The sequence below is a fragment of the Berghia stephanieae genome, chromosome 12 (genome assembly GCF_034508935.2).
Source record: "Berghia stephanieae isolate SIO BIC M18660-M18661 chromosome 12, UCSD_Bste_1.3, whole genome shotgun sequence".
Lineage (NCBI taxonomy): Eukaryota > Metazoa > Mollusca > Gastropoda > Nudibranchia > Aeolidiidae > Berghia > Berghia stephanieae.
In genome coordinates, this window is record NC_088371.1 from 17769390 (window position 1) to 17793174 (window position 23785).

General features: G+C 36.7%; 1 protein-coding gene across 1 annotated transcript in view; it reads right to left on the reverse strand.

Moving 5' to 3' along the window:
• Nucleotides 1-420: 420 nt before the first annotated feature.
• The window catches only part of LOC144958052 (proton-associated sugar transporter A-like), a 46842-nt gene continuing 23477 nt past the window's right edge, over nucleotides 421-23785 (reverse strand). The window contains exons 2-5 of the mRNA XM_078889638.1: nucleotides 12528-14722; nucleotides 7469-7627; nucleotides 1686-1861; nucleotides 421-877 (exon numbers count right to left, since the gene is read on the reverse strand). Of these exons, the coding sequence (XP_078745764.1) occupies nucleotides 650-877; nucleotides 1686-1861; nucleotides 7469-7627; nucleotides 12528-14511 (2547 nt within the window). The 5' untranslated portion in view covers nucleotides 14512-14722 and the 3' untranslated portion in view covers nucleotides 421-649. The remainder of the gene's footprint in view (nucleotides 878-1685; nucleotides 1862-7468; nucleotides 7628-12527; nucleotides 14723-23785) is intronic.

Sequence of the window (23785 nt, forward strand, 5' to 3'; positions counted from 1 at the left end):
ATAACTATTTAGAAGGGCTTAGTTCAAAAAATCCCCTAAGTGCCACCAACCCATATTTTTAGAAAGTGAAAATAGACAGCATTTTTAAATAAATTTATTGGGGTATATGTCTTTGCACGGATAACATAAACCATAAAATACTTCAACAATTTGGCCCTCTATGAATCCAAGGTTCTGGGAGTAATGATAAAAAAATAGGGTTTTTCGCATTTTTCTCTAAAGCAACTTTTTGGCACTTAGGGTTGGTTTTTTTTTTTTTAACTAACCCCTTCTTTGTCTTCAACAAAGCATGTAAGTTAAAACCCAAGTTTTATTATTATGGTAGAGCACTCGCTTCACACGCAAAGATCGATCCCAGGTGCAGGCGAGATTTTTTCTGAACGCCCCCCCCCCCCCCCCCCCCCCCCCCCGGTAGCTGAGTCTGTTAGATTTGGAGGAAAGACGCGTCCTATTTTTTTAAAATAGCAAACAATTGCTATTGTCCGTTTCACGCTATAGAAACTGGGATAAACTCCGGCTCCACGGGCCGAATGGCTCTGAAGGACTACTTTTACTACTTCATTATTATGACTATAAAATTCGATTTGTACAAATTAGAGAGAGAGAGAGGGCTTTGTAAAAACTGAAGGATAGTTGTATTCTGAGAACTTCACAAATCTAGATATGTGATTTGTGTGGCCGTAAGAGCCCCCATAAAACTGAGGACAGAACTAGCTACAACCACTGTTGTCGTACTACGTAGCATGGAGACTGCCGTGCCCATGAAGACTGAGAGGAGGAACTGGGCGAGGAACACCATAGAACTGATAATGGCTACGTCAGTTCCCAGTCCCCTGACCTGTCGTTCTTCGCCTCCTATCGTATCACTCTGGGAAAACTGGGGATGGAGAAGGTGGAGATGATAATGGTGATAATTATTATGAAGATTGGGAAATAATGACAATGATGTTGTGATGAAAATGACGATTAATGTTAATGATCACGGTAGTAATAATGATAATAATGATGTTATTATTAATCCAGATGATGATACTGGTGGTGATGGTGATAATGATGATGATGATGATGATGATGATGATGATGATGATGATGATGATGATGATGATGATGATGATGTAAGAGAGTTAGCTTACAGCAAGTGGGTTTAATTAATTCACGGTGCTTGTATATCAATTATTGAGTACTAGAAAATTACTTTCTTTGATCTGTGTTACTTGGTATTTAGGGATAAAAGCATTAAATTATAGTAATTATTATTGGTAATTATAATTTAGGCGTACAGTATTATTTGGGCGTGCGATATTATCTGGGCGTACCATATTTAATTTGTTATTTGGGCGTACGACCTTTGATTATTTGGGCGTAAAAACTGACCTTTGGTGAAAGGAATTGTGGGAAGAGTTTACAATACGGTATAAAACAAGAGTGTTTCTGATCAAACAGGGACTTTCGATTATTCATTCTATTCTATTCTATTCTATTCTAGATTATTCTGTTCTACGTCACTATGAGCTGCACCTTTTAAACCTTTTGTGCTCACCATCATTGATTGCATCCCTATAGGATGAATAAAGGAAATTTTATTTATTTTTTTATTTTATATAAATGCTCATGGTGGTCATTATCAACAACAGCAAAAGCATCAAAATCAATAAAGAGACCAACGTTATCTATCATGAACTCACCATCCCTCTCGCATGGTAATGAGCAACCACCAAATAGGGCATGGTGAAGAGGGTGGCGTACATCACACCCGCTGTAGGGGACATCAAGATCACCGCCACTTTACTCCTTGAGGCAGACATTACCAACATTCCGACAGTGTACACTAGCTGGCCTATGACGTAGACACGTTTGGCTCCTGTGGTGAAAATAAAAACCAATTGCAAATGAATTAATGTTACAAGTGAATGACAAAATCAATAGGATGGTAAAAAAGTTTGAACTGAGATGTTGTCAAGTTTAGTTAGAAGGTCAATTTTTAAATCAAAAATGAGATTTTTGCCATAAGTGATTAAATTAATCCTTTTTATACATGTACGTGAAATATCAAAGCTTAATTTCACTTCTAAATATTGTCTGCAGCTAGTCGAGTTGAAAAAGTATGAAATTTGAGAAAAGTTGCTGGACATCTTTCCCATACATATGACCAAAACTTCATGAAAAATCACCCGATTTACTTTAAATAAAGATTAAAATGCTCTGGGAGCATATTCTTTCAGAGAATGTAAAGAAATGCATCCAAAATTTTCACATTCCGACTGATTGTGTCATGCACTGACACAAATGAAAAAAGATAAATGATCATAGTCATAGGGGGTGAATGTCTACTGATTTATCATGCTCAGAGTATCACAGTGATCCAACAGGTCATAATAAAAAATTTAAAAATTCCCTTTCTGCGTCCCATAGGGGAAATTTTTCTCTAGGGTCTATCCCAAGAGAAGACCGGAATATCTCCGGCGTAAGCCGCAGTGCAGCGCCGCAAATTGAGCTAGAGCGAGGTGACTTGCTCAAGGCCACACATCGCAGAGGTGGGTGATTGGACTCGGTCCCTTTCGGGCAAGAAGCAAAGACCGTACCGAAGAGCCACGCTGCCCCAATGGAAGCTAGGGAAGCTATTTCCGTTTCATACAGTCCCTGTCATCTGGTATGCGTCCTTTTTGCACTAATACTATTAAAATATCTATCACTACCTATTACCAGGTAATCATTCACAGCCGTCAGTCAATTCCCAATATATGTTAGAGTTAGATATCCAAAAGACACATGCAAGCGTTCACAATCAGCCTTCGTTAACTCACAGGCCAGATAATTTCGTCACTATAGAAGGAACAAAACTGACGTCACTCAGCTGTTTTGTTATGTTTTTAAAAAAATTATTTATAGACAGCCTATTAGTGATAAGTTCTCAGTAAATTATATCGTCAGACTTTAAATGTAAAAGGTTACACACAGCTGTGTGTGTGTGTGTTGGTATGTTTAATTTGGCTGACAGGTGTTGATAGTCGTCTGATTGATAAAATGTAATGAGAATGTATCATTAACAGGCGAGGCTGTCTAAAAATAATAACAAAGACGTCCGTGACGTCAACTTCATTCCTTCTTTAAGGTAATTATTATTATTATTATTATTATTATTATTATTATTATTATTATTATTATTTATTATTATTATTATTATTATTATTATTATTATATTATTATATTATTATTATTATTATATTATTATTATTATTATTATTATTATTATTATTTATTATTATTATTATTATTATTTATTATTATTCATTGTTGTTGTTGATTATTATTATTATTATTATTATTATTATTATTATTATTATTATATATTATTATTATTATTATTATTATTATTATTATTATTATTATTATTATTATTATTATTATTATTATTATTATTATTATTATTATATTATTATTATTATTATTATATTATTATTTATTATTATTATTATTATTATTATATTATTATTATCATTATTCATATATCATCATATATTATCATTATTATATCACCATCTCGTCATCTCATCATCCAAAACCCCCCAACAACCAAATTCACGACCAGCGTGACTCGTCCCACCAAATCAAAGCTGGCAGCCCAAGCAGTATGCACTTGACATTCCAATTCTACAAGAATTACCTCCCGTGAGAGCAGGAGTCAGGGGCAGGTAACCGGATGACTGGGTAATACAACCCCATTCATTATAAATGGCGGACATAATGAGATCTCTTAGTGGAAGACTCTTTGACATCGAGTGATTGGTTTAGAAGATATTACTGGTGATGAGAGGCATCGATGGCTCCGCGGATTGTTGTCACCATAACATCGCATCTCACTATTTCAGGCATGGCGATTCGGTAGCGTTTTCATTGTCAATATTCTATATTTAGCCGGTATTGAGTTCAAAAGGGCTGCCCAATGATCATTCAAAACTCATATCTTCATTTCTTTCACTTTCTCTAAAATGCCAAAGCCATGCTTCCTGTCAGAACAATTTGTCAGTGAGAGTGATGGTTGTCTGGTCAAACCTCTGAAGTCCCAATTTTTAGTGCGGCTGTGTGGTCTTGTGGTATGACACTCGCTTTCGGATCAGAATGTCATGGATTCGAGCCTCTCTCGGCGAATAGTTGAGCCTTCGGAAAAGGCTCTTTATTCACGTGGGAGTTTAGGAGACATTTTTTTTACCTGAACCCCCGTATAGATAGTTCGAAGATGACGTCACTCAGGCCTTTGTTATTGTTTTTGCCATCGGCGTTTGTGAGTTGTTCTCACTAAGCTGTATTAATCTGACTATAAAAGTTCATGGTTACACAGAGTTTGTGTGTTGGTCCGTTATACTTCCGGATGGCAATGTTGTGAACTCCTTGGCCAAGCGCATTCTATCTATACATATCGAAGTTGACGTCACTCGGGTAATTGTTATTGCTTTTTACCATCCACGTTTATGAGTAATTCTCGCTAAACTGTATTAACCAGACTATAAACGTTCAAGATTACACATAGTTTCATGTATTGATCCGTTATACTTTCGGATGGCAATGTTGTGAGCTTCTTAGCCAAGAGCATAATATCTATAATATATCCCGTTTTGCTAAAAATAGATTTTGACACGTTGTGATATCTTGATTGCAATAGAAAGGTAGATAACCACGCCTCTCGGACAATCGTCATAATGTAAACAATGGCAGTGATTGGTAGACACAGCAAACTACACGTGTTTTATTATCGATGGTTTGCGCTTAAGTAAAATACCAACTGTTCTACCGCTTGATCAATAGAATCAATACAGAAAATTATGTGTAAACCTAAACATTTATAATCTGATCAAGAAAATCATGTGATAACTAGCCACCAATTTGGCGGTATGAAAACAATAACAATGATCAGAGAGGGGTCGATTCCATTCACGTTACTGTTTATAAACAACCAACTATGTTTGTCCGAGCACGTGTGAGGGTTTGTCACAAATTTCATGTTTTTATTGGTCAAAATTCAACTGGTCAATTATAATTATTTAGGTAAAATCGTTGAATTTCAGAACCAATGATAACGAGAAATGTTTTAAATAAGATAGAATTTGTTGAGTTTTTTTGATAAATAATAATGTGAAATTGAATGTAAGCTTCAGTTTAATATACGAAAACAGGTAAATTGGACGTTTCTGGTTTCCACTTTATCAACCAAACAGGATGAATGAAACACTACAGACGTCGGTAGTGTTTCATTCGTCCTGTTTTGTTGATAAAGGGGAAACCCGAAACGTCCATTTTATATGTTTTCCGTATATTAATTTGAAGCTTACATTCAGCTTCACGTTGTTATTCATTTCTTCGAGCTTCGAGCAGCAACATTTACATTTTCTTTTAAATACCACATGGGTGAGGTCATTGGGTGTAAATGATGAAATTATTATTAAACTTCTGCGTTTTTAATAGGATTCAGTAGTCTGATGTCAGCCACCCGGCAACGGCGGCCATCTTGGTTCTAAACAAAGAAAATCATTACTTTTTATTCTTTATGCTGGCTAGAACTTTTCATTCCCTTTTCATATGCCTTGTGATCAGAATGTGTAAAAGTCAAAACATGATCAAATTTATGGGGTTATTTTCCTCTGGAAACGCTTTTATCCTCGCCGGAGAAATATTTCATACGGGCGTCCGCTATTGTTCCGATAGTTTAGAGCCAGTGTTACTAAGTTACCATGCGTCATTAGGAAGGAAGTGACGTTACGACTATTGAAGAGTATTTCGAACTCTGTTTCCAACGCGTGCTCACGAGTTCGCGCATAAGATAAAGCAGTAGATGTTTGACCAATCAAAACATGGAATTTGTGACACACCTTCACACGTGCTCATATAAACACTAAACATAGTTGGTTTCTTCATAAACAGTAATGTGAATGGTATTGACCTCTCTCTGATCACTGTTATTATTTTTATTCTGCCAAATAAGTGACTACTTATCACACGATTTTCTCGATCATATTTTAACGTTTAAGTTTACACGAGTTTTCTATGTTTTTTTCTATTGATCAAGCGGTAAGAACAGTGGTTATTTTACATAGACACATACTATTGATTAGTAAAACATGTGTAGTTTGCTTTGTTAACCAATCACTGTCAGTATTTACATTATGACGACTGTCCGAGAGGCGTGGTTTTCTATGTGTCTATTGTCAAAACTGTGAGAGTTTTTGTACTGGTTCTATTGATCAAGCGGTAGAAAAGTGTGTATTTTAACTACACACACACACACACACACACACACACACACACTATCGATTGTAATACATGTATCTGTGGAGTTTGCTATGTTTGACAATTACTGCCCGAGGGGCGTGGTTATGTTCCCCACCACAAGGAGATTATAGAAGGAACTAAATTGACGTCACTCAGCACTTTGTTATCGTTTTTAGACAGCCGTTTTTTGGTGATTAAATTACATCAACTGGACTATCAACGAAACACACAACTTTATGTGTTGGTCCGTTACATTCAGCTGGCGGATGGTATGAGTATTTTACCTAAACATAGGCATCAATTGAAATTCTATTTTCCGTCAGTTCCAACTTTGGACTCGCATTTCGATGTCGGGTACATTCTGACATTAACTCTCTCCTTACCAATCATGGGAAAATCGTCATATTTTTTACGATGCAATCAACAGTTTTCTCATTCTGATTTCTTTTGTACATCACAAAATTTAAAGAATATTTTCTTATTATAGTTATAAAATCCAGACATCGTGTTGTAGAGTTCATTTCGCAATACAATGTTATGTATAGAATGTATTTGTTGTTTTTCTTTTTGAGTACGAATAGTTTAATTTTGTGTTGGGTGTGTGTGAATATTTGGTGAAAATTCTGTAAATGGCTGGTAAGTTAACCAGATTGAAGCATTAGCTATTAACCATTACTTTCCCAACCTAACACGATTACGAACGACGTGGACGAAACGAAGATCTGTCCTAAGACTCTGAGAACATATCTTTGTTTTCTTCCATTATCTTCCAATAACAACAACAATAATAATAATAATAATAATAATAATAATAATAATAATAATAATAATAATAATAATAATAATATATATAGTATATAGTAGTAGTAGTAGTAGTAAAGTATAGAATAGTATAATAATATATATATATAATAATATAATAATAATAATAATAATATAATGAATGTGATGTATGAATAATGATATAATAATAATAAAATAACAATAATAATAATAATAATAATAAATAATCATCATCATATCATATCATATATCATCAATTCATCAAAATAATATAATAATAATAATAATAACAAGCCAAATTTCAGTTATTTAAGGTACGAAGGTGACGTCACCCACCTCTTTGTTATATTTTTTATTAGTCGATCGTTGTAGGCTTGGAACGTAATCGTTAACTTGCTATTGGCTAACATTTATTACTTACGGAATCGCCGGACAAGTTTCTCGATGACCAGAGAGTAGCAAGCACAAGAGAGGGAGTAGAGAGACATTCCCATGGAACCCAATCGTATTCCTTCATCGTACAGATTGTGTTCGTGGCTGCCAACTGGACTTTGGGGGTTGCCCTGGAAAACTGCTTGACCTGTAGAGAAGATGAAGGAAAAATGAAGTGTGAGTTTCAAAAGTGTATTTGGGGCTTTTGGGTTGTTTTTGTTGTTTTTTTTCTCTGCAAATCCATATCCACTATCAATCAGACTAGGGTGTGTTTGTACTTTATATCCGGCTGGCGAATACTGTGAGTATTTTTATCTTTTTTTATGTAATCAATTGTCTGATTGAGAGAATCTATTTTTTAAAAACTCGTCATCTAACTTGTGGTCTTAAAACAAAATCAAAAAGAGGAGTGACGTCAGCCTCATTCTTTCTATTGTTTGTAAACTACCTGCTTATTTTGTCCAAGCGATTTGAAGGTGTGTCACAAATTCTGTGTTTTGATCCGTCAAACATCTACAGTAGTTTAATGTTTTTGTTTTTATGTTTTTAAGGGTTTTACGGCACTTGCAAGACATGTACGTCATATCAGCGCCAGTAAAAAATTTAAAAAATGGGATAGTTAAAAGTTCTAGAATTACAATTAAAGCACCCAAGAAAAGGTAAGACAAAGAATAATTGGTTCAAATAGGAAACAGATGTGGATTCCAAGAGCACACCATCAAAGTACTTAGTTTGAGATCACCTAAAAGTCATTCAGACACAAGCACAGGTCCCCACTAAGAGGAATACACTCAAATGTTTACAAATCATATATAATACATAAACAAAACATAATACAGCGCTTAACAGAGAGATGATTTACGAGGAAAAAAAATATCATCTCCCAAAACTAAAAACTAACTATACATTTGACTGTTTCCCTCCTAGTCAGGGTATCCGGCCAGGGCCAGGACAAAACCAAATCTCATTCCAAGGCAAAAATAGAAAGACAGTTGGAAAACAGATATAGGGGGATAGAAGACGCCGTAAGTACCTCCCTGTCCACTATGGGAGTACAATAGTTTAACACCCTTCTATGCTTCGTTTACATAGACTGGCAGCTCCCTGGTTAAAATCCCACTCTGGGGTAGGGGGGGGGGGGTAGTCCTTGAATTGGCCTCTGAAAACACATTCTCTCACCGCACCCAGGTGCAAAATGTGTACCTTCCCGGTAACAAGGCTGTCTGTTTTGTTTTTTTTTTTTGTTTTTTTTTTTTGTTTTTTTTTTTTTTTTTAAAGATGGTAGTAGCGCCTCAAATGTATTATTTCTTGACCTACGTGTTAACTGATGCGGTTGCCTTTGAACCACTTTCGGTTTGGGGAAAACCCGATTTCACTGTATCATAAAAGCGAAAATAGTTATGCCGTCCCTATCATCAAGATATAGACCGTCTAGACCTATCAATATGTATGGAGTTCAAGAAATAAGTTTCATTTTACAAGGACTCAACTATCGGCCGCTCAGAGCGGGAGTGGAACCCTGGACCTTCAAATCTGAAGGCAAATGTCATACCACAAGACCACTTAGCCGAATGAAATTTCTAAGGTCAAATATTTTGACGCGAGTAAAACAAGGTTAGCAATGTACCGTAGAATTTCGAAATGTTGCCTCCATTTTTAGAATATCACGAGTATCATCTCTTAGTCATAAAAACTTATTGAAAATGAAAGTTGACGCCAGACAACATGATATTAAGGGTTTTGAAGTCTTCTCTCTGTGAGGGGTAAATTGTTGATTTTTAAAATTACTGAAACTATAGCGACTACAATTTCCCTCTCCCGAAAATTACGATTTTTTTTAGATTGTCAGATAGGTAGGTCTGCAGAAACAACTCCCAAAAACACACTGTCAGTGTACTTAGTTTGAGATCTTCTAACATAAATTCATCCAGAACACAAGCACGCGATCTCATCGAGAGGAATACACTAAAATGCTTACAAATCACTGTAATATGTGACCCATCGTTTCAAAACGGTATTATATCGGGATGAATTGGGTCTCCGAAAAGTGACTTAAGGATTAAAATGAAAGGAATTACTAATTTTTGAATTTTTTTTTTTTTGGGGGGTTGCTCTGACGATAATTATATTCATTCTCCATTATAATGAATAAAAATTAAACCTTAGTTTCATGTTTTTGTCTATATTATATTCAATTTCCAACAGAAAATGGACCCAAGGCACCCCCCTCCATTACCACAACCCAACGACAAGTGGACTGAAGTCGAGAAAGAGCTTCATGAAGAAAGCATCAACCCTGATCATACAGACTTTCCACATAGAGGGAGTGGGACAATCACGCAAATGAAGCCGCTGAAGATCCGAGAAAAGGATTGACCCTACAAAACGGAGCTGGCTCCTCATGAATGAATGGGTAACACTAAACAGAGAACAGGCAAAACTCGAGAGTACAGCTGGAAGCATGATAAAGTCGGTGCTGGCTGAGATTAGCTTGTGTTCGTGTGGATGCCCAGACCAAACGATGGAGCACATCCTTAGAGAATGCCAGGACGGCCCCAGCTGCACTGATCATGACCTAAGAGTCTGCTTCCCAGATGCTGTGGAGTGGGTTCGGTATTGGAGCGACAAGCTATGATGAAAAGCTAGATCATCCCGATATAATACTGTTTTGAGATGGAGGGTTACATATAATCAAATAAGAATAAATAAGTAACAGATAGATGATTTACAAGGGAAAAAATGTCATCTCTCCAAACTATAATTATTTCACATTTGACTGTTTCCCTCCTAGCCAGGATCTCCGGCCAGGGTTAGGACAAAACCAAGTAATCTCGTTCCCCGACAAAGACAGAAAGCAAGTTGGAAAAAAAATTGAGCTTTTATATAAAGCAATATCCAAAAAATGTTCTCAAAGCGCTTTACAAAGCAGATAAGCAGAGTCAGAGGGATAAAAGACACAGCCCACTATGGGAGGTCCATTGGTATAGATAATGATAAAGCTTGATGAGAAATAATATGTCTGATGTCGTTTGAGGGGTATAATAATGTCTAATATATTGTACGGCTGTGATCTAGTGGTATGACACTGGCCTTTGGATCAGAAGCTCCTGGGTTCGAGCCCCGAGCGGCGCATAGTTGAGTCCTTGGAAAAAGGCTCTTTACTCATATGCTCTCACCGTGCTCAGGTGTAAAGTGTGTACCTGACCGTTAATAACGTTGTCTCCGTTCGAAAAATATATAATATTATGGCCTAACAGGCGTAATGGCTCGCCCTTCGTGTTGCTGTTTTGATAGAGACCCCGTGCAAAGTGATTTGAGCACGTTTAGTGGATATTGCGTTATAAAAACTCAAGTTTGTTTGTTTTTTAATAAAACATATTCTTGAATTCCTGCACTTGACATTTCGAACTGGTTATCAACGCGCGCTCCCAAGTTCGAGCAGTGGTACTGGGAACTCATTCGAAACTCCAAACGTAGGAGTATAAGACTTATGTCTTTCTTCGCGGCTATGTGGTCTAGTGATTTGACACTTGCTTTCGAATCGGAAGGTCCTGTGTTCGAGCCTCGCTCGGCGCATTGTTGAGTCATTGGAAAAGACTCTTTACTTGCGTTCTCTCACCGCACAGTGAGTACCAAACTGTTAAAAGCGCTGTATCTGTCCGAAAAAAATGCCTAACACACGTCATGTCTTGTTCTATATGTTAAGTGTTACTGTTGGCTAGTGATCCCTTGTAACGCGCTTTAGTGGATATTGCTCTATAAAAGCTCAAATTGTTGTTTTAAATTCAGGTCTTTGTTATAACTCAAATAATCTGGAAGGAACGAAGTTGTCAATCAGCTCTTTGTCGATATTATCTATATAGATAGTATGCGCTTGGCTAAGAAGCTCATAACATTGCCATCCGGAAGTATAACGGACCAACACACAAAACTGTGTGTATCCATGAACGTTTATAGTCGGGTTAATACAGTTCCGTGAGCATTACTCAAAAACGCGGATGGCAAGAAACAATAACAAAGACCCGAGTGACGTCATCTTCGAGATATCTATACCGCCTGTTTGTGATTAGTTTTCCCTACATTACATTAATCAGACTATAGATAGAATTAAGTGACGTCACTCGAATCTTTGTTATTGGTTTGTTTGTTGTTTAGAACCAGTTTCTAAGTTACTATAATGTGTCATTAAGAGGGAAGTGACGTCACGAAAGTTGAAGCCTATTATTAGGTGCAGAATAGAGCGGAATATTAATATTCCTAACGAAAGTTTCTTTTTGTTTACATTCCAAGATCTTATTACTTACCAAAAAGGCGTGCTAAATATTTATCTGCCGTATTTGTGTTTTTATTGTTTTTGTTGTTGGATGAAGAAGGGGTTTGAGTCCGAAACGTTGCTTGTTTTTGGGGGGTTTTTTGTTGTTGTTTTTTTTTTTTTTGTTTTTTTTTTTTTGTTGTTTGCTGTATTTTTAAGCTGTTATATGCATTTTTGTTTTATTGCTATTTACAAACGACAGCTTCTAGCAGCTAAGTAGCATTTTGAGATAGTTTATGAAGTAAGACTATCCACAATGCCTCTAACTCTGATAACGGGTCCATCCCATGGACGACAAGCGTCATCATTGACAGTATTGAATACGAAGCATAATGTGCATAATGTAATAGGCTTCAACAGTCGTGCCGTCACTTTTTCTCGTAATGAGGCATAGTAACTTAGTAACTAGTACTAAACTATCGAAACAATGGCGGACGCCCTCATGAAATACTTCTCAGACGAGCATAAAAGTGTATCCAGAGGAGAAAAACATTATAAATCTGATCATGTTTTGACTTTTATACATTCTGATCACATGCCGTGTGAAAAAAAGTTAAAGCCAGCATGAAGAATAAAAAAGTACCAATTTTCTTTGTTTAGAACCAATCTACTTGTTGCTGGGCGGACGTGACATCAGACTATTGAATCCCATTGCGGAAATGTAATGTATAAATGCTCATGCTTGATAAATAAGTAAACTATGCATATAAATAAAACAAATAAAAATCCCACTCACCTACAAAATCTGTAAAGTACAGCGAGTAACAAACCAGAGACATCCAACAGAACAGATTGGTCAAACAGAGTATCCACATACATCTGGGCATGCGTACTATTGACCGAAGGTAAGTCTTCAACGTCACATCCGTAGAAACTTCTAGAATGTCGATTGGCACCGTTATGTCATCATTTTTGCTGTTTACGTCATTACGCATTGTGTACGGACTTATTTCCTTTGGAGTATCTGAGTCTAATGAGCACGATTTGGTGCTTGATAGATTTGGACTCGTTTTGCTGCAAATGTGTCCATTCCTTTGAACACCGTTCTCAAAAGTCCTTTCGGTTATTGATTTTGAAATACTGGACGAGTCAATTTCTGATTTGTTGGTCTGGAATAGATTTTGAACGTTAGAAAATGGAGAAGGATCTGAAGATTTCCTCGCATTGACAGACAAACTGTTCCTCGCTTCTTTATCTCTGCAAACATTTTGTGCAATGTTTCTACTATTACTTGTATTCAAATTTGAATTTTGAACCTCTGTAGTTGAAGTCAAAGGTGCATGAAATTGACTTAAATCTGGATTGATTTTTTCGTTTTCATTCAAATTGGTGACAAATATTTGATTTGGTTTCCCAGTATCTGATAATGCCCCATAGTTTATTTTTGCCTGAGTTGCAATTGTTTCATCCCCATCATCACCTGAGGAGGTATCCTCCTCGTTTGTAAATTTTCTATATTTTTTCTTATCCTTTTTCTTCTTTTTTGCTTGCAACTTCTCTTCGTTAACGTTTAAATTCGAAAGGGGAATTTCCTTGAACGATGTAAGAGTTGATGTAATACAAATAATAAACGCTACGAGAACTAGGGTAAACACTACCCGGATATGACCCCCAAAGGCTTCTCCAAAGCCTGTGGAGTTCCAGTCTATCCCTCCCATGACGTAACCAACTGCCCCGCCCGCCCCCGCCATGACCGTAAACATTGTTAAGCCTTGAGAGTGGTCTTCGGGTACACTGACATCCAGAAGATAGGCCCTACAGGGCGATTGGCACGCGTCGCAGTTGAAGTCGAGAAGAGCAACGCCTAAAATGGTGAGGATTATCCCCCTTAGATGCTCGCTGGGCACGGAGAAGAAAACAGATGGGGGTACGTCCTCTGTGCTATTGTTATTGTCGAATGTTGAGTCGTTGTAAAATCGATACTTTGAAATGTCCGAATCAGAATTTGAAGGAAAATGATATTTTGATTCTATTGGCAAATCAATAGTCTCGTAGTTTATGGATGGTGACGATAACGATGGCGATGATGATGACGATGATGATGACGATGATGATGATGATAATTGTGAAGAAGATGATGATTGTTGCGAAGAAGAAAGTAACGATGAATTCGAAAATCGTTTATTCGCCTTAGGCGACATTGGAAATCGAAAAGTTTTATATATTGATTTCATTGTAGATGTTTGAGAAGGCGCCGCTGTATGAAACCGACTAGGAGAATGAAAGGAAGGGGAGTTGGGTGAAGTTGAAGGTGGAGGAAATGGTATTTTATTCCAAGTATCGCCTAAAAGCACACCAAAAATTTGACCGTTAGGTACAAGACCCAGTCCAAAAATAATTCCAAGGGAGAGAATGATGATGAAAGGGCGACGTCGGCCTATTTTCATACGACACCGATCACTGAGAGAACCCATAATAGGGACCAGGAAAAAGCCTATGACAGGACTCAGACACCAAACCAATGTCATCAGAGATGCAGGGACGCCGAGCTTGAGTAAAATCGGACTGACGAAAGCCGTTTCAGCGGCGTAGCAGAGTTCAATACCGCACACAGCAGCGCTGATCCGGATGAGCTGGTATTTGCTTTTACGTTTCCGTTTTCCGGTTTCCTTGTCAATTTGATCCTCCTGTTCCACCAAATTTGCCAGGCCTAGACCAGCGTACTGAATATAACGATTGTCTTTGACGGCTTTTAAGGCTCGGAGTATCCCGGCATCCATTATGAAACTGTGCTATTATACGGCTTATAATGTATGACTCTTTCAGATCCCGGCTCCAATGAGTTCTAAATGCTTATATGATGGAATTCTTTAAATAACTTTACAATAACATTTCACCGCTTTGTGGAAGAACTTACATACTTTGAAATAATGTTACTCTAAACGTAGTTCTGTTGATAAAACAATCTTCTGGTTTCTGTACGTTTTTGTTCTGTGGAAGGTAAATAATTGAAAATTGTTATTCATTGACTTCTGAAATATTTTTACGATCTCTAAATTTAAATCTTGTTTGATGGACTCTATAATGGCGTTTTATTGCTTTGAAAGAACACAAACAAAACAAATGAGATATAAAGGTTATGAAGACGTGTCAAATGAAAACAAAGAACAAAGATATGACAGTGTCAAGTAGCCAAACCCGGGATCCACCGCCGCGCTGAGAGAGATAGAGATAGATAGATACATAGAGAGAGAGAGAGAGATAGAGAGATAGGGGGGGGAGGTGTCCTCTCAGCCAATAGATGATGTCATATAGATAGAATGAAGTCGACGTCATTCGGGTCTTTGTTGTTGCTTTGTTGTTGTTTTTTTGCCATCCGCGTTTATGAGTAATTCTCACTAAACTGTATTGACCAAACTATAAACTTTCAAGATTACACATAGCTTTGTGTGTTGATCCGATATACTTCCGGATGGCAATGTCGTGAGCTTCTTAGACAAGTGCATACTATCTATAGACGTAATACCGGGTTTGACCATCTGACACCGTGATACTTTTATTCTCTGCTTTCATCTGGCATTTCTCCGAACCGATTGTTTCTCATCTTTATTAAGTCGTGCAAGCTCTACACTTTTTTTCTGAAAATATATACCAAAAAAAAAAAAGATTAAAAAAAAAAAGAAACAGAACACCCTTTAATAAGCCATAAGCATAAATATTTAAACTACTTTCCTTTATTCCTCTCTACATATCCGTCAATATATCTATCTATCTATCTATATATCTATCTATCTATCTATCTATCTATCTACCTATTTATCCATCTATCTGTCTATCTATCTATCTATCTGCTATCTGTCTCGATCCATCTATTGGTGTTTCTCTCTCTATGTCTATCGGCTATCTGACACATACACACACACACACACACACACTCACACACACACAATCTCTCTCTCTCTCTCTCTCTCTTTCTCTCTTTCTCTCTCTCTCTCTCTCTCTCTCACTCACTCTCTTTTTTTCTTTCTTTCTTTCTTTCTTCACTCTCATTCATTCTAATAATTTTCGTAAGTGAGAAGCTAAAACCTGTTTGCATAATACCAGGTAGATAGAGGACAGAACGGGACAGATAGAGAGAAAGATAGATAGATAGATAGATAGATAGATAGATAGATAGATAGATAGATAGATAGATAGATAGATAGATAGATAGATAGATAGATAGATAGATAGATAGATAGATAGATATAGGAAGATAGATGGATGGATCGATAGATAAATAGCTAAGTGAACAGATAGGTAGATGGTAAGAATGATAGTGACTGAATGAATTAGTGAGTGAGTGAGTAAGTGAATGAGTGAATTAAGGAGTGAGTGAGAGAGTGAATGAGCGAATAAGTATGGGAGAGAACAAGTAAATGAATGAGTGATTGATTGAATGAGAAAAATACAAAAATATATTTTATAATAAACGTATGGACAAATGTACAATGATAACACATTCACTCATCACAAAAACAACAAAATCCGTCAACGAACGACATAGAAGAACGAGAGTATGTATTTACTTAGCAATCGCCAAGAGATGAACACTGGCCCGGGGACAATTTGGCTTAAATCTCCCTAGATTAATAAACCAACTGGCCCAATTTACTCAATCCTTGTCCGCTCTCTAAAACAGGAAATACGTTTCCTAGAGGTGCCGGATATTTTTAGTGTAAGTCGCCAAAGAAGTAGTCCTTTGGTCGAAAATGGATCAATCCAGCCAAAAGAAAAAAAAAAAAGAAAAACAAGAAAATAACCAACAAGTAAATTAATCTAATAGAAACAAGTTAAACAAAACAAATCTCAACAAGAAAAAGAACAATATAAAGATGATCTTCACTGGCTCCCTGTTCACTACAGAATAGAGTACTAAATTCTTTTATACGCCAATAGATAGAATGCGCTTGGCCAAGGAGTTCACAACATTGCCATCCGGAAGTATAACGGACCAACACACAAACTCTGTGTAACCATGAACTTTTATAGTCTGGTTAATACAGTTTAGGGAGAACAACTCACAAACGCGGATGGCAAAAACAATAACAAAGGCCCGAGTGACGTCATCTGCATACTATCTATAAATGTTTTTAATTAAAATTGAACTTTTATATAGCGCAATATCCACTAAATGTGCCCAAAGCACTTTACAAGGGATCCCTGACCAACAGCAACATTTAACATTTAGGACGGGACATGACGCCTGTTAGGCGATGTTACAATTTTTTTCGGACATAGACAAAGCTGTTAAAGGCCAGATCTGAGTACGGCGAGAGAATGCGAGTAAAGAGCCTTCTCCAAGGACTCAACTATGCGCCCAGCACGGCCCGAACCCGAAAGCGAGTGTCATACCACTAGACAACATAGCCGCAAATGTTTTATTAATGTAGGTCCTTCTTACTTACAAGACCTTATTGAAGTCTATACACCAAGTCATGTGTTAAGATCATCAGAATCTCTCTTAATGAAAGAAATAAAATGCATTAATAATTTTCACCAAAAAGCTTTTAACTGTACAGCTCCACGTCTGTGGAACTCTTTCAGTTGTAGAATAAAATCTGCTCCTAGTGTTCTAACATTTAAGAAGCACCTAAAGACTTAATTATTATACAGGGCATTTTATGATTGATGTTTTATACATATGTGTGAGCCTGTGTGTGTGTTTGTGGGGGGGGGGGGGGGGAAGAGTGGTTGTGCGTTTGAGTAAATTGTATAGCGCCAGAGCACTTTTAAGTGGATGCATAGGCGCTATAGAAATATATTATTATTTTTCTTCTTCTTCTTCTTCTTCTTCTTCTTATTATTATTATTATTATTATTATTATTATTATTATTATTATTATTATTATTATTATTATTATTATTATTATTATTATTATTATTATTATTATTATTATTATTATTATTATTATTATTATTGTTATTATTATTATATTTTTCTTCTTCTTCTTCTTCTTCTTCTTCTTCTTATTATTATTATTATTATTATTATTAATTATTATTATTATTATTATTATTATTATTATTATTATTATTATTATTATTATTATTATTATTATTATTATTATTATTATTATTATTATTATTATTATTATTATTATTATTATTATTATTATTATCATTATTATTATTATCATCATTATCATCATTATTATTATGATGATGATGATGATGATGATATATTATTATTATTATTATTATTATTATTATTATTATTATTATTATTATTATTATTATATTATTATTATTATTATTATTATTATTATTATTATTATTATTATTATAACATACACGCACAAATACACACACATATATATATATATATATATATATATATATATATAATATATATAATATATATATATATATATATATATATATATATATATATACGAGATCCTAGCTTTGAGAGGGTTTGGGTTTTTTTACAAAGACGAGGGTTATCTAAATCGGTCAATATTTGAAGGCCGAGTTTTTTGGCCAAATTTTTCAATACGTGTCTTTTCCCAGAGTACATCGGTAAACTTGGTAGAGAAGCACAAGGTTCAAACCGGCATAACGTTTTTAAACGATCGTAAGTTGAAATTTAGACGAAACTTGTCAATAACCTTTTCATGACATCCCTGACCTTTTGAACAACGGAAAATATCACATAGATTTAGAAATAATATAATATGACGTGCACTTGACGTTTACGGTCGAAATTGAATCACTATTGAACGTCTAAATCTCGACGTTGATCTAAAAATAGTTGATTCATCCATTTTATGCCATGATGATGATGATGTGATGAAAATTTTCTTAAAATATTTGTAATATTATTATTTTCCCGTCGGAGGGCCCGGGGTGGGGGGCGGGGGAGGAGGGGAGGATTCCCGATAGTTCAACTGGTAAGGCACTCGAGCTTAGCTCTCGTGAATTCATAGCCTTGGTAAAAGAGGAAAAAAGTGTGATGTCAAAATACTGGTTCAAATCTCCTTAGAAGTGTGAAAAAAGTCCTTCGGAGGACTGGTTTATATACATTGTGAAACGGATCTTCTGGTGTCAGAGCGATGGCATCTTATTTCTAGCCGTTAAAAAATGCTTCGTCTTTTTCAAGTACCAAGTCTGTGCCAGACATCGGTGATCATGGTACGCCATTCATCTCTCTGATCAGATAACCTCAGAAAACTAATATTATTACTCTTCTCTTTCTTTGTCACCCAGCTGTTCAAACTATTCAAATATGTTTTTCTTGGTCTACCTTTACTATTTTTACCTTCTATCTTTCCTGTGAGAGCAAGATGTTCAATACATATCATTTATGTCGATTTAGGTGCCCTGAAAAATGCATTTGTCTTTTTTCTTATTGTACGAATTACTAACCTGAAAAAAATAAAAAAAATGCTAGTCATCAATAAAGATCATTCATCCTCGCTCTTTTACGTCCCGTAATCATAAGAATTTGCATATACATCATGCTTATAAATAGTTCAAAGTCACACCTAGTTTTGTGTGTTGGTCCGTTATTCTTCCGGATGGCAATGTTGTGAGCTGCTTAGCCAAGGGCATACTACCTATATTACATTTTCATGCGCTCGAGGTCATTGGTCACATTGGAATATGTGATGCACATATAGTTATGCCACCTTATGATTCAATATGTACGCAAGCTATTTATCGTTTATTACATTGCCAGGAAGACTGGTTACAACATTCCAAGGGGTTTTGAACCGGAAAGGAGGGAGGTGTGGGGACGTCACGACGCCAGCTTCCCATTGACCTCAACAATACGACAAAGTACAATTCGATGTTGTGCGACTATGTGGGTTTGTGGTATGCATTATTGTGCGGCTATGTGGTCTAGTGGTTCGACACTCGCTTTCGGATCGGAAGGTCCTGGGTTCGAGCCTCGATCGGCGCATAGTTGAGTCCTTGGAGAAGGCTCTTTACTCACATTCTCTCGCTGTATTCAGGTGTAAAATGAGTACCTGGCTGTTAACAGCGTTGTCTCGCTAACCGAAAAAAATGTAATATCGCCTAACAGGCGTCATATCCCGTCCTACATGTTAAATGTTGCTGTTGGCCAGGGACCCCTTGTAAAGCGCTTTGAGCACGCTTAGTGGATATTGCGCTATATAAAAGCTCAATTTTTTTTAATGCATAACATGACACTCGCCTTCGGACCGGATGGTCCAGAGTTCGAGTCCCGATCATAGTTACGTCCTTGAAAAGGCTCTTTACTCACATTTCTCATAGTGCTTAGATTAGACGTAATATGAGTACCTGGCCGTTAACAGCGTTGTCTCTGTAACTGTAACTGTAATATCGCGTAACAGGCCTCATCTAGCTGTTAAATCTCTTTGCTGGTGAAGGACCCTTTGTAGAAGCGATTTGAGCACGTTTAGTGAATATTTTGCTCTCGATACTGTGCACTTGACAGCATTAGCACCCGGACGTTTATAGATAGTTCGAAGATGACGTCACTCAGGTCTTTGTTATTGTCTTTTACCATCCGCGTTTATGAGTAATGCTCACTGAACTGTATTAACCTGACTATAAACGTTCATGGATACACACTGTTTTGTGTGTTGGTCCGTTATACTTCCGGGTGGCAATGTTATGAGCTTCTTAGCCAAGCGCATACTATCTATAGTCTGGTTAATACAGCTTTCTGAGAATTACTCATAAACATGGATGGCAAAAACACAATAACAAAGACCTGAGTGATGTCAACTTCATTCTATCTATATACCTAAAGGCTAGAGATAATATTAAGCCTGCCATAGACGTGACTAATTCACCCTAAATTCTCTATAATATATCCAGATAACATTGTCTTCAATTTAAAGATTTCACATAATTTTCTGTGTAGATTACGAGACTTGTTTTGAGGGCAGAACTGGTGAGCATATATATGTGACTTATCGTCTGAAAACGGTATCATGTCGGAGTCTACGTAGATATGCATACTTGCAGGTGTGATAACCGAACATAATGGGCTTGATTTAACATTGTTGTTATGGAAAATATTTTACATCGGTTCGAGAGTTTTTCCATCAAGACAATGGGCCCATAATAATTTGGGTTATTAGACCTGCAAATAAATGTACATTTTTGGGTGCAGCTATGTGGTCTAGTGGTATGACACTCGCTTTCGGATCGGAAGGTCCTGGGTTCGAGCCTCGCGTTCGGCGCATAGATAGTCCTTGGAAAAGGCTCTATACTCACATTCTCTCACTGTACTCAGGTGTAAAATGAGTACCTGGCCGTTAACAGCATAGTCTTTGTCCGAAAAATTGTAATATCGCCTAACAGGCGTCATGTCCCAACCTACATGTTAAGCGTTGCTGTTGGTCAGGGACCCCCTGTAAAGCGCTTTGAGCACATTTAGTGGATATTGCGCTATACAAAGCTCAATTATTGGAGTGAATATGATTTCAAATAGGATTCGCATGACTTTTGTAAATGTTGACAAGAAAAAATTTGAACCATTTGAGTCATGTTTCACAGAGTGCTAATTTCTCGGAGACTTACGTAAGATTTAATTTTCATAAAACTATGAGCTTTGTACATTTTATGATTTATTCGCTCATGTACAATTGGATTCAGTAGTCTGATGTCACGCCGCCCGGCAACGGCGGCCATCTTGGTTCTAAACAAAGAAAATCATTACTTTTTATTCTTCATGCTGGCTAGAACTTTTCATATGCCTTGTGATCAGAATGTGTAAAAGTCAAAACAAGATCAAATTTATGGGTTTTTCCCTCTGGATACGCTTTTATGCTCGCCGGAGAAATATTTCATACTGGCCTCCGCCATTGTTCCGATAGTTTAGAGCCAGTGTTACTAAGTTACCATGCGTCATTAGGAAGGAAGTGACGTTACGACTGTTGAAGAGTATTGGAGCGATATATAGATAGTTCGAAGTTGCCATCCGCATTTATGAGTAATACTCACTAAACTGTATTAACCAGACTATAAACGATCATGATTACACACAGTTTTGTGTGTTGGCCAGTTATACTTTCGGATGGCAATGTTGTGAGATTCTTAGCCAAGCGCATACTATCTGTATTCAGGTTGTCATTCACATGATTTGTTGCTGTCCAACGATTGGATATTTCTTCACAAATGTTTTCACGCTGTTTTGTTTACGAAAGTTGCAAACAAACCCATCTGTCCAACTGAACTGATGACCAATCGTGATGTTAGATATTTCAAAAGCTGTGAACATTTTTCACTATGTGGATCACATATTCTAATGTGACCAATGACCTCGAGCGCATGGAAATGTAATATAGATAGTATGCGCTTGGATAAGCAGCTCACAACATTGCCATCCGGAAGTATAACGGACCAACACACAAAACTATGTTTAACTTTGAAATGTTTATAGTCTGGTTAATACAGTTTAGTGAGAAGTACTCATAAACATGGATGGCAAAAAGCAATAACAAAGACCTGAGTGACGTCAACTACGAATTATCTATACAAAAGCAATGTTTTAAGTGTACCTTACTACTTTATGGAAGTGAAAGCTGGAAAATGACATCCTCCGTTACACAGAAACTAGAAACCTTGCAAAACAAGTGTCTAAAAAGAACATATGTTGGCCTACAATAATAAAAACCGTGGATCTATTTAAGAAAGCTGACTCCCCTCGCATTAAAAGGCAAATAAAAAGAAGAAGATGGCGTTGGCTAGGTCATGTGGCCAGAATGAAAAAAAGGGTCTCTTCCCAAGACAGTCCTGTACTGGACAGCAGATGGGAAGTGAAAACGGGGAAGACACAAAGAAACATGGCGAAGGACCATGGAGAAAGAATTAAAGGAAGCAGACCTGTCCTGGAATACAGTCACCGCAAAAGCAGCCGACCACAAAAAAGAGATGCCAGGTGGATGCCCTATGTGTCTCAAGGCCCGAGGACGATTAAACGAGCACTCATAAACAGGGATGGAGAAACAATAACAAAGGCATTAGTGACGTCAACTTCGTTCTATCTATAGACTACTGAAATGGGGATGATCTATAGATAGAATGAAGTTGACGTCACTCAGGTCTTTGTTATTGTTTTTTTTTTTGTGTGTTTTTTTTTTGGCCACCCGCGTTTATGAGTGATTCTCACTAAACTGTATTAACCAGACAAATAAACGTTTAAGGTTACACATAGTTTTGTGTGTTGGTCCGTTATACTGCTGGATGGCAATGTTGTGAGCTGCTTAGCCAAGCGCACAGCAACTATAAAATATTTGTGTATCTGTACAATTATATTGATATTGCGGGCAGGAATGGAATTTTATTCAAACACATACCATCAATTGGATTCAATAGTCTGATGTCACGTCACCCAGCAACGGCGGCCATCGTGGTTCTAAACAAAGAAAATCGGTACTTTTTATTCTTCATGCTGGATAGAACGTTTCATATGTCCTGTGATCAGAATGTGTAAAAGTCAAAACATGATCAGATTTATAATTTTTTCCCCATACTAAGTTACCATGCGTCATTACGAGGGAAGTGACGTTACGACTGTTGAAGCGTATTCTCAAATACCTTTTTACCGACTTGACATGTGAACATCCATATACGGAAGGAGCCCTCTAAGTTTTATGTCTCCATATTTTTATTTAAGTCTCCGATATAAAGAGTTGAAAAAAGTGTGTATTAAACAGCGCCATGCACTCTTTTCCATAATATCTTTATCGTACACCAGTGCCTGTTCCCTAATTTGTCACGTGGTTATAAAGGCATGCCATCATTAAGCTGAACCAGCCCCAGTCCCTTGTCCTTGTCACTATAATGCCCGCAATAGATGACAGTATGGAGGCATTTATATTCTCCTATTAATCTGTTTATGATGGTATGGGTTTAAGTAAAACACTCACCTGCTTCGCACCGACACAAAAACCAATATGTGTAACTTTCAAGGCTATTAATAGTTTGTAAGAGAGACTATAGTGAGAACTAATCACTCAAAGGGCAGACTAAACACAATGACAAAGAGCCGAGTGACGTCAACTTTATTCATTC